Source organism: Polypterus senegalus, chromosome 16 (genome assembly GCF_016835505.1).
Source record: "Polypterus senegalus isolate Bchr_013 chromosome 16, ASM1683550v1, whole genome shotgun sequence".
Lineage (NCBI taxonomy): Eukaryota > Metazoa > Chordata > Cladistia > Polypteriformes > Polypteridae > Polypterus > Polypterus senegalus.
Window position 1 is genome coordinate 95,963,389 of NC_053169.1, and position 12,640 is coordinate 95,976,028.

Here is a 12,640-nt window from a genome sequence, read left to right on the forward strand (position 1 = left end):
TACACGGTAACTCTACATGTGCCAAGCATTCCATAATTCAGCTAAATGCCTTTAATCAATCGGATTTATCTCATAATTTATTTATTAAAATTGTCTAAAATGTACTCAGGACAAGATCCAACCTGCGAGTGCTATCATCTAGGTCGAGGATCACTAGACCATACATTTTGGGAATGCACTAAATTAATGTCATTCTGCAGAAAAAAATCTTTGCATACTTCTCAGACAGCCTCAGTGTTACAATCGCTCCTAATCCATTAGCAGTGACATCTGATGTACTCCCGGAAGAGGTTCAAGTACACAGGAAGAAATAGATTCCAATAGCCAATACCACACTACTAGCACACAGGCATATCCTGCTCAATTGGAAGAACCTTAACCCACCTTATATAAACTCAGTAAGTAAGCAATGTCCTGTATTATCTCAAATAAGAAAAAAATCTAACTCTCTCTTAAAGAAGAGGCCCAACACTTTTTTAAAACATGGCAAGAATTTATTGATATTATTTTTGAATAAGGCCGGTGATTGATTCTCTTATGTTATGTTTTTTGTTTTACCATAAAAACATGGGGTTTTTCTTTTTGCCTGGTTCTCTCTCTTTATTTTGACAATGGGAGGTTGCATTTTTGTATTTCTATTTTCCCTTTGTTTTCTTTGTGGTAGTTTCAAAGCAAATGGTTATATCTGTTATTATTATGTTTGAATGAGTAGAATGCTGTAGTAATGTTCTGGTTTTCTAAAATATTATACAAAGAAAAGGAACAATAAAGAAATATAGACACACAATTTACAAAGATCCCCCTTTATGTAATTCCTCAGGACCATCCAGTCATATGCTCACAATGTCCTAAACGCATGTATTTTTACCAAAATGCCATTAAATGCCAACACCATCTAATCTCTGCTCCTCAGGGAGAAGCTGACAGAGATGGGAGTAGATTCACACCTGGTGTCATGGATCGTGGACTATCTTACAGACAGACCTCAGTATGTGCATCTCGGGAACTGCATGTCTGACATGGTGGTCAGCGACACAGGAGCGCCGCAGGGGACTAGACTTTCTCCGTTCCTGTTCAGCCAACATACATCAGACTTCCAATACAACTCGGAGTCCTGCCACGTGCAAAAGTTCACTGACAACACTGCTATCATGGGCTGCTTCAGGAGTGGGCAGAAAGATGAGTATAGGAACCCAATCAAGGACTTTGTTAAATGGTGCAACTCAAACCATCTACACTTTAACACCAGCAAAACCAAGGAGCTGGTGGAGGATTTTAGGAGGACCAGGCCCCTCATGGACCCCATGATCATCAGAAGTGACTGTGCAGAGGGTGCAGACCTATAAATACCTGGGAGTGCAGCTGAAGGATAAATTGGACTGGACTGCCAATACTGATGCTCTGTGCAAGAGAGGACAGAGCCGACTATACTTCCATAGAAGGCTGGCATCCTTCAACATTTGCGATAAGATGCTGCAGATGTTCTATCAGACGGTTGTGGCGAGCGCCTTCTTCTACGTGGTGGTGTGCTGGGGAGGCAGCATAAAGAAGAGGGACGCCTCACACCTGGACAAACTGGTGAGGAAGGCAGGCTGTATTGTAGCCGGAGCTGGACAGTTTGACATCCATGGCAGAGCAACGGGCGCTGAGCAGACTCCTGTCAATCATGGAGAATCACTGAACAGGATCATCTCCAGACAGAGGAGCAGCTTCAGCGACAGACAGACTGCTGTCACCGTCCTGCTCCACTGACAGACTGAGGAGACCCCACACTATGTGACACTTCCAATTCCAGCCGGGGGGGTAAACATTAACATTATACAAAGTTATTGTCTGTTACACCTGCATTGTTATCACTCTTTAATTTAATATTGTTCTTTATCAGTATGCTGCGGCTGGAGTATGTGAATTTCCCCTTGGGATTAATAAAGTATCTGTCTATCTATCTAAATAAACTATTTCCAAAAGCCACTGTTGTGAACGAAAATGGAACACACTCAGGATTTGAACTGAAGGACCCTCCTTCCCATCTCATTCATTGGTCAGGGGTGCAGCCCAGTAAAAATGCATTCCTTGGCTAATTTTGCGGTTCACAAGATAAACAAAAAGCATGCACTGAGAGACATGTAAAACTAGAATAGAAAAAGCAAGTGAAAACAAGAAGAGAATCTGCCTCGTACTTGTGCACATCTGTGATGCTTCACCAAGTAGATAGTCAGCTCATCAATGCAGCTACACAGACTGGAGCTAAATAATCCCAAAGTCCAGTTGGGGATATGAATAAAAAATGTAGCAAAGAGGGCAAGTTTTCAATTTAAATGCTCATTCATGTCTGACCGTGTTCCATACACAGTACACAAAAGTGTTTTCCAGAAGTGTTTTAACCAACAATATTTTAGGTCAAACGTGTGTGTTTGGGACGTTGCGAACATACAACTGAACAACTTGACAGGTGGTTTATGCGACACAATGGTGTTTGTCAGCATAGATGCCTTTAATCTCAGAAACTCTTATCTCAATTCTACATGAAAACAAAAGATTAAGAATGTCTCTTGGCCATCATTACAAACTGCACGGGGTGAGTAATACATAAAACAAAAATGTATAATTTTTGAGTACTTGTTTAAGACTGTTTGAAACTCTGTCCAAAATTATTTTAATTTGTTTATCAGCAGTGAAACAAACTTGTAAAGACCTTTGGATAAACTCACCTGCTGGCATCTTCAACTATGAAGGTAAAGTTCATACTGAACTGAGGTGTTGTGTGTCCGTGTATTACAACATCGACATCACGGATTTTCCTAAAAAGAAAAAAAGAAAGTGTTAGGAAAACTTTTCAAATGTATAAAATGAAAAAAACACACAGTCATTGACATAACCATCTATGCATTTTTTTTTTCAAATAATGCATCAAGAAAACTGTAGAAATTAGAAATGCTTTGGTATTCACATATATAAATTGTTGATAGGCTGGAGATAACAAATGTTGAAAGATCTCTAAAGCAATATTTAGACACGTTTCCCCCCCAACATGTACTTAGTTGAAGTAAAAGGTTCAAAAACAGACAATATCTAAGATTGCTTCACTTGTCTATCACAAAAGAAGACTTTACCTGGGAGTTCTTTTTTTTTTTTTTAGTGAAGTTTTGAATTCAGTTTTAATTTATTTATCTATTTATGTCTTTTTTTATTTTTTTTACACTAAGCAGTTAATACTGTGGCTTCTCTAAAACTTAGCACAGTTACCACCTGTTTAGAGAGTTTAAATGCTCTCCTGTAATTGCACGGGTCTTCCCTCTACATCCCAAATATGCATCAGATTAACGTTTTATTTATTTATATGACTGATTTCATGTTGCTGATTAATGATCAAACTAAAAGAAGTGGAACTTCAGGACATAGTGTGTAAGGAGGTAAATAATTGACTCAAATATAGGAAACAAAATGTTATGGTGAATGAAATATGAGGTTAAAAGTGGTGTCCCTCAAGAGTCCGTGCTGAGGCTGCTGCTCTATTTGATACGCATAAATGATCTGGATAGGAATATGAATAAGATGCTGGTTAAATCTGCAGAGGATACCAAACTACTGTAGGTGGAAAGGCAGATAATGTAGAATCGGCAAAACCGTTACAGAGGGATTTGGATAGCCTATATGCTTGGACAGCTTTGCAGCAGATGAAACATAATGGAAGTAAACATATTACATGTAGGAAGTAAAAATGATAGATCTGAATACACAATAGGAGGTCTGAAACTTAAAACTACACCTGGTGAGGAGCACTTAGGAGTCGTAGTGACTCATTACTATCTACATTCAGACAATGTACAAAAGTGATCAGGAACATTAATAGAGTATCAGGTTATAAGGTGTGCTGAGGTGATGTGTTATTCTTAAGTTATATCACACACCAGTGAGTCCTCACCTGGAGTAATGTGCTCAGTTTAGGTCTCCATATTACAAAAGTAGACACAGCAGTTCTAGAGAAAGTCTGGAGAACAGCAACTAGGCCAGGGGTGGCGAACTCCAGGGTTAGGGTTAGTGCCGCAGTGGCTACAGGTTTTCATTCTAACCCTTTTCCTAATCAGTGACCCGTTTTCACTGCTAATTAACTTTTACCCCATCACTTTAATTGCCCTTTTAGAAGAGTTCAGTCCTCTGAATTGATTTCTTTCTTCATTAAATGACAGCCAAGCAGAAATGAGATGTGAAACGAGCTAACAGATGACCAGTTAAACTGGGGCTTCAAACTCCAACCAATTTCACTCCAATCACTTTCTCAATGAGAAGCCAGTTCTTGCTGTTAATTAAACCTGTTATTCCTTGGCTTGCTGCTGCTCTCATTCTGCCACAGCACACATTTCGAAAACTGTTGTTTTTCTCTTCTTTCTAAGAGCACCATCAAAATGTTTTAGTGACCTGAGAGATCAGCCTTACCAAGACCATCACCTCTCCTTAATTTCAGATATTGTGTGATGGGCACAGGGAAGCTGGTCATGTGGTGGCTTGATTTGTGTCTCATTATTGTTTGGCTGCTAATTAAAGAAAACAAAACAACTATGGGGCCCGAGTCAAGTTAATTAAAAGAAGTCATCAGCAGCAAAAACTGGTCACTAATTAAGAAGATAGTAAGAATGAAAACCTGTAGCCACTGTGGCACTCGAGGCCAGGAGTTCGCCACCCCGTCTTTAGAAAGAACAGAAATGTGTGCTGTGGCAGAATGAGGGCAGCAACAAGCCATGAAATTAAATAACAGGTTTAACTAACAGCAAGAACTGGCTTCTCATTGAGAAAGAGATTGAAGTGAAATTGGTTGGAGTCTGAAGCCCCAGTTTAACTGGTCATCTGTTAGCTCGTTTCACATCTCACTTCTGCTTGGCTGTCATTTAATGAAGAAAGAAATCAATTCAGAGGGCTAAACTCGTCTAACAGGGCTATTAAAGTGATGGGGGAAAGATAACTAGCAGTGAAAACTGGTCACCGATTAGGAAAAGGGTTAGAATGAAAACCTGCAGCCACTGCGGCCCACCAGGCCTGGAGTTCATCACCCCTGAAATAGGCTGACTGCAGGATTAACTTGTATGAGCTGAGGAGAGACTGAAGGAGTTGAAACTTTCCATTTTAGCAAACAGAAATTAAGGGGGGGACATGACTGAAGTATTTAACATTATGACAGGAATTAGTACAGTGGATCTAGACTGTTACTTTAAAGTAAATTCTGCAAAAATAACACAGGGACACAGTTGGAAACTTGCTAAGGGCACATGTTGCACAAATGTTATAAAGATTTACTTTATTCTATGTGTTGATAGCTCTTTGCCTAAAGTAGCAAGTATTGTGGTGAAGAGTAGGACTTTAGGGGTCTTCAGGTTTCAACCTGATTTTATTTTGGGCATTCACATAAATAGTATGGACAAGCCTACAGGACTGAATACCTCATTCACATCACATCTTCTCTAATGTTCTAACGAATGAAGTAGACATCAGGGCAAATGACACTGAATGAGGAAAGGAAACAAATTTAAAAACTGAGTCTGCCAAACCTAATTGGGATAATAACAGAAAATTTAATATAAATGATGTGTGTTACATTGACATAATTTAGCACCTTTATCTTGGTTTTAAAGATTTTCATCATTAAGAGTTTTCTTTGGATTGCAAGCATTCTGGTTGTTTCCTAATCATCACAGAAGACCAGGGGCAGCCCGCTCCAGTCCTGGAGGGCCATAGTGGTTGCAGGTTTTCACTCTAATCCTTTTTAAATTAGTGACCAGCTTAATTAACTTTTTACCTTCATTTTAATCAATGCATTACTTTCAGACTCAGACCCCTTAATTAGCAGCCAAACAATAACAAGATGCAAAACAAGTCAACACATGACCAGTTAACTTGTGTCCATCATACATTATTTGAAAATAAAGAAAATCAAAGTCCAAAAAACATTTTAAAAGTCCTATTGGAAAAAGAAAATCAAAAGTTTTAGAAATATCTATTGCGGCAAAATGAGAGCACTAACAAGCCATGGAATGAAATAAAAGGTTTAATAATAATAATAATAATATCTTTTATTTATATAGCGCCTTTCCCATGCTCAAGGCACTTACAGAATATAAGAAAGAACGGCAGGGTATACAGCGTATAGCATTGCACAAACCAGATAAATAAATAAAGAAGATTAAGACAGTAAATTCAGAGAAAGCCTAACAGACAACAGAATTGATGGTCTCGCACACACACACAGGTGACATGAGCATCTTGACATGGAGGTAAACTGAGAAGGGTCATTAAGTCAAGTAGAGCTAAACGCCTTCCTGAACAGATGAGTTTTGAGTTGTTTTTTAAAAGAATTCATGGAGTCAGCTGACCTGATTGATTTCGGTAGGTCATTCCAGAGTCTGGGCGCTCGCCATACAGCTGAAGGCCCTGCTGTCACCCATGGAGTGTAGATTAGTGGGGGGCACAACAAGATATCCAGAATCAGAGGACCTTAGTGGGGGAACAGGCACATAGTGATGGAGAAGTTCACTGATGTAGTTTGGCGTGAGGTTATTTAAGGCTTTGTAGTTTATTAGTAGGATTTTTTTATTCAATTCTGTAAGACACAGGGAGCCAGTGAAGACAGAGCAGGATGGGTGTGATGTGCTCGCCGCTGCTGGTCCGTGTCAGGACTCTCGCAGCCGAGGTTTGAATAAGCTGGAGCTTTGATATAAGATCAGAAGGGGCACCTGCCAGTAGGGGATTACAATAATCGATGTGGGATGTGATAAACGCAGGGACAAGTTTCTCAGCATTAGAAAAGGAGAGGAAGGAGCGAACACGGGATATGTTATAGAGGTGAAAGTAAGAAAGTTTCTTAATGTGATTTATGTGGGCGGAATAAGAAAGGGAGGAATCAAAAATGACACCAAGGTTCTTAGCAGTAGAGGCAGGTCTGATGAGATCACCGCCAAGATAGACAGGGAAGGAGCTCATTTTATTAAGTTGCGCTTTAGTCCTAACTTGCAGAAGTTCAGTTTTGTTGCAGTTTAATTTTAAAGAGTTCTGCTCCATCCAGGTTTTAATTTCACTAAGGCAGGTTGTGAGCTGAGAGAGCTCTGATGAAGTTCCACTTTTAACATTGAAGTAGAGTTGAGTTTCATTAACAACAAGATTCAGCTGCTCATTAAGAAACTTGTTGGAGTGAAATTGGTTCAAGTTTGAGGCTCTGAATTGCTGCTCGTCTGTTGGCACACTTCACAACTTATTTTTGTTTGGCTGCCATTTAAGGAAAAGGACTGAGTCTTAAAAAAACAGGACAATTAAAATGAAGGGGAAAGACGTCGGTTAACAGTAAACAATATATAAATGGTCACCAATTAAGAAAGCGGCAGGAAAGAAAACCTGCAGCCACTGTGGTCCTCCGGGGTCAAGGCTAACCAGTCTTGTGCTAGAGGGCCTGATACTAATGTAGCGGCAGTCTTGGTTTCAGCACTTATATGCCCTTGTCCCTACCCCACATGGGGTTCACTGTCAATATTGGGATGCAATGAAGGGGGCAGACGCCACAAGAAAAGCCTTATTAATAGGAAAATAAATGTTTCAATGTCTTGACTCCGCATGGCTAAACACTGCTAATATGCCTACATTTCTCAGAAATGGAAATCTTAAACTACTATCTACACCAGTGTTTCCCAAACTCGGTCCTGGGGACCCCCTGTGGCTGCAGGTTTTTGTTCCAACCAGCTTCTGTTTTTAATTGAACTCCTGGGCTAATTAAGTGATGTGTTATTTACCAGGTTCTGTGTTTTGGGAACAATATAGAAATTAGATAACTAAGTTTACTAAAAAAAATATTAAAATGTACCAAGCAGTTATATAGGAATAATGTATTTTTTCTTTTTAACAGTATTTGTATCTTGATTTTCATTCTACTTTTCTAGGTGTTCTAATTGTTTAATTAATCCATTATTTACTAATTAGTGGGTCTGACTCTAAAGAAGTTGCAGCCTTTGATTCTTCAGTGTTGTCTGCCTGGGTGTCTGCTATGCTTGTTTTTGTCATTATTAAGATACAACGAAGGGGGAAAACTGCAGAGAGAAAGGGCAAAGTATAATGAAATCAACAAAAGCGAGTTAAGCATTTAAATCTACAGTATAGCAAAAGCAGAAATATTTATAAATGTCTTAAAATGCTGCTATACCAGCTAATTAAATGAGATCAGGGCTAGCAGGTGTTGTCACTGATTAGGAATCTGGTTGGAACAAAAACCTGCAGCCACGGGGGGTCCCCGGGACCGAGTTTGAGAAACACTGATCTACTTCTACACAATAGGAGAAGAATAAAAAGTGCATTTGTGAATGAGGTCAATTAGAGATAAAATGACTGCAATAAAAACTTGCGGCAACAAGGGTACACCCAGACTGAGATTGGAAATCAGTGGTCAACGGAAACAAACACTGGACCTGCTGCCAGTCAACTGCGGGACGCAAGCCATGTATTCTGAATACTGGAGATAAGCCGAAGACCGACAAAAACCTCAGCAGACAAAACTTAGCATGAGGATGTAACCGCCGGTCTTTGGAGTGAAGAGGCAGCCACATGTGTCCCTCTGCCACTGCTCCGTCCAATGCCTCCTGGTGATAATCAGTTCTAAAAGATGGCTATGTACGAGAGTCACAGGCGTTTCTTTTTGTGAGGTCTGCATGCAGATGACACGTCTATAGGAGTCTCACACCTTCATAAATGTCACGAACGAGTACGAATCAAAGCAGAGGCGCCTACTCAAAGTGTGCCACAGCTGTGCAATTTGTTATGACGCGCAGAGCATGAATTTCTAGGTCCCTGTACATCACGTTACCCCCACTGCAGCGTAATATGGATGTATTAGTATATAGCGCCATTCACACCGACCCATGCAAATGTTCTGCATCTACTAGCTATGTAAGCAGACCCATATATCGCACTACAATAGTGTCAAATACTGCAAAAGCTTCGTGCCTGGAGCACACCTTACACATACCTACTTTGGACTAATTCGGCAAGCGTTTCCGTGCAAATCCGTCCACTTTAGTCGAACTCCACTCGCGTCTTCCAAAGCGCTCAGCGGCGGCTCGTTACGATGGCAGCGCAGCACCACAACAACAACGTCGTCTCAGACACCACCCCGGTCAAACTCCCTATTGGCCAATCAAAAAGGGGAGCTTTTACCGGAAGTGACGCACGATATGAAGCCGGCAAGGAAGAGGCGGGTAGAAAGAAATTCGACAACCGCAGCTGTATGAAAGCTGCCGGTTGCCAGTCGTAACGCATCGTTGTGCTCTGCACTAATGTTAGCTAAAAAAAAAAGAATGACAGAGGAGTGAAAGACGTTGGACAAGGCCAACATTTTCTGAAGGGCACGGTAGTTGGAAGAATGCGCAGGTGTTTCGATTGAATCGTAAGCTTAGCGACACTGCAACAGCAGCGTCCTGTACATGTGCAGCCCGCCGTTCCACGAATCGTATATGCCAGATAAATGGATCAAAGTGTTAATGTACACCAATGCCCGTTAATTCCAGCCCTACTAATAATCCGCGACGGGAGGTTAATTAAGATGAGCGTCAAAATGACGTTTTAGTGCAGGGATGTCAAACTCCAGACCTGGAGGGCCGCAGTGGCTGCAGGTTTTCATTCCGAACCTTTTCCTAATCGTTGACCAGTTTTCACGGCTAATGAATTCCTTTTCCCTTCATTTTAATAGACGAGTTTTTAAAGATCCAGTCATCTGAATTGATTCGTTTCTTCATGAAATGGCAGCCAAACAGAAATGAGACGTGAAACGAGCTAGCAGATGAGTAGCTAAACTGGGATTTCAAACTCCAACCAATCTATTAATGAGAAGCTGATTCTTGCTGTTAATTAATTAACTCCGTTATTTAATTCTGTGGTCTGTTGCTGCTCTCATTCTGCCACAGCAGACACTTCCAAAACTGTTGATTTTTCTGTTCGTCAAAATGTTTTGGTGACCTGAGAGATCAACCTTACGGAGACCTTCACTTTTCTTTATGTTCAGATATTGTATGAGCAGCACAGGTGAGCTGGTCATGTGGCAGCTCGTTTTGTGTCACATTATTGCTTGGCTGCTGATTAAAAAAAGAGACAACTAAGGGGCCTGAGTCAAGTTAATTAAAACTAAAGCAAAAGAAGTTAATTGGCAGCAAAAACTGGTCACTAATGAAGAAGATGGTTAGAATGAAAACCTGCAGCCACTGCGGCCCTCCAGGCCTGGAGTTCAACACCTGTGTTTTAGTGAGATTGGATCATTTACACCAACAAAATAGCAATAAAACTTCAACTGTTCCTGCATGCTTTGTATCCGCGTACCCCTGTTTTAGTAAATCTGCAGCCTTCTTTTTTGTTGTTGAGGAAAATAAACTAATGAATAAATATGCAAATAAATCAATGCATTCTGAAATGTGGCAATAAATAAATAATAACAAAACAATATGAGCATACAGTACCAGCCAAAAGTTTGAATGCACTAATAAGTTTGCATGTTTTGATAGATTTTGATACCTTTTTTATGAAGGTGCTACTAAATTGATTTAAAAATACAGGCTCCTCTCTCTTTCTCTTGGGTGGAGGTCGAATGTTGCTTTGATTTGTTAAATGTGACTTGACAGTATGGAATGTTATCTGTTTCTAATTAAAATCAATAGAAATATTAAAAAAGACGTGTTTCAAAGGATTATTGCTGCTTAAAATGACCGCAGTCCTAGGTGAATATTAAAAAAGCAAAGCCCCAATTCCTGCAGTGTTTAATGGTTAGCTCCCATTTAAAAATACACACAAGACCTTACTAGTATTTGTAATAGTTGTTACTGCTTGAAATGACTGATGTTTAATTTACTGTTCACATAGGACTGCAAAGTCCCGTTTTCAGCAGCCATTCCTTCACTGTTCTAATGGTCAGCTCCCTTCTCTTCACTTTAATTAGTCGGTTTAAATGCTAATTGGTTATTAGAGGAACCTGCTGTTTCTGCTCATTTGAGTTGCATGCCACTGGAATTCCTAAAGTTCGGTGCTGGGTTCAAAATGACAAGAAGCATTTTTTTTTTTTTTTGCAGAATGAAGGTTATTCCCAGTGACAGATTGGTAAAAAACTGAACACTTCGTACAAAGGTGCTTATCACTGCGTTGAGAGAAGAGGGCACACTGAATCTAACCAGTACAGAAAAAGAGGGGTAAGGCTGAGACAGACAGATGCATAAGAGGATAAGAACATCAGAGTCTGTAGAGTGAGAAACAAATGCCATACATGTCCTCAGATGGGTTCTTACTTAAATACACACCAAATCCCAGTGTCGACTACAACAGCCAAAACCCAACCCTGAGATGTTGACCATTATACACTTTTCCAGTCATTCTGTTCAATATCTGTGTTCTTCTGCCCAGTTTAACCTTTTTATGTACCAGTTTCCCCCTAGGCCAACATTCATATATCCTGGTGTTTCGAGAGATTCTTTCTCCACTGATTCTTAAGTTCATTATGGTAGAATATAACAGGGTTCAAGTGTAATAAAAAAGGGCACTCAGCAATCAAGGCTCAAAACTTTAATTGAAGCAGTCGTCGTAGTTATGCCAGCCCCACAGCAAAACAATACAATTAAATAGTTGAATTTTTCTAACTCAGATTTTTTTTATTTATGAGATTTGTAGTTATATTTTTCATTTGCTTGTTTTGAGTGGTCAGAGACAAAGGATGGAAGGGGCTAGTGAGTTGGCACCTGTGAAGGAGCCATATATTCCGGACCACACCTCCAAGCCGCCAGATGGAGCCCTCCCAGTGGCATAGAGGTTCCCCGAATTCCAGCAGGGCCTCATGGACTTTGTATTTTCTATAAACAGCCCTGCTGGATACCATGGGAGCCACCAGGAGCCGCTCTAGGGAGACTTGGGGAGTGCTATGTGCCCTATAACCCGGAAGTACGTCTTGGACATGTGATCAAAAGGAATGACGTGCCTCCGGGGTGAAGGAAAAGACTTTGTAGCTGACCTGGAAGTGATAGGGAACCTCATGGACTGTATGGCAGATTCACTTCCGGGTCAGAAGATATAAAAGGACTGTGGGAGCTCCCAGACGGCGAGCTGAGCTGGGTGGTAGGAGGGCAACGCATCTGGGAGTCGGAGGATTGGTGATTAATTATTGTGTATTGAGTATAGTGGAGTGGTGGTGCTTGGTGCACTTTATTATTATAATAAATAATAATTATTGACTTTTTACCTGGTGTTTGGCTTGGTACCTGAGGGTTCAAGGGAGTGATAGCGCCCCCTACTGCTACACACCATAGATCTGACATTTATTATAAACAAGATGGCAAGAAAGATGCCCGCACCATATTACTCAACCACAACTAATTGTAGCAGTGACGTCTTCATGTAACCTGTATGTATGTGTGCTAGACCATCAATTATGTTGTCTGTTAGGCTTTTTTCTTTGAATTTACTATCTTACTCTTCTTCATTTATTTATCTGGTTTATACTGTATACCCTGCCGTTCTTTCTTAAACTCTGTGAAGTGCCTTTAGCATGGGAAAGGCGCTATATAAATAAAATGCATTATTATTATTATTATTATTAAGGGCAAGTGGGGCACTGCCCTCACCCCCCAGCTTATGGCAC

General features: G+C 40.4%; 1 protein-coding gene across 4 annotated transcripts in view; it reads right to left on the bottom strand.

Moving 5' to 3' along the window:
* The window catches only part of ahi1 (Abelson helper integration site 1), a 224,629-nt gene extending 215,494 nt beyond the window's left edge, over positions 1-9,135 (bottom strand). For 3 of the 4 annotated variants that reach the window (XM_039738538.1, XM_039738536.1, XM_039738539.1), the window contains exons 1-2: positions 8,999-9,135; positions 2,712-2,801 (exon numbers count right to left, since the gene is read on the bottom strand). In XM_039738538.1, the coding sequence (XP_039594472.1) occupies positions 2,712-2,721 (10 nt within the window). In that variant the 5' untranslated portion in view covers positions 2,722-2,801; positions 8,999-9,135. The remainder of the gene's footprint in view (positions 1-2,711; positions 2,802-8,998) is intronic. The other variant, XM_039738537.1, reaches the window with a different exon arrangement.
* Positions 9,136-12,640: the final 3,505 nt, after the last annotated feature.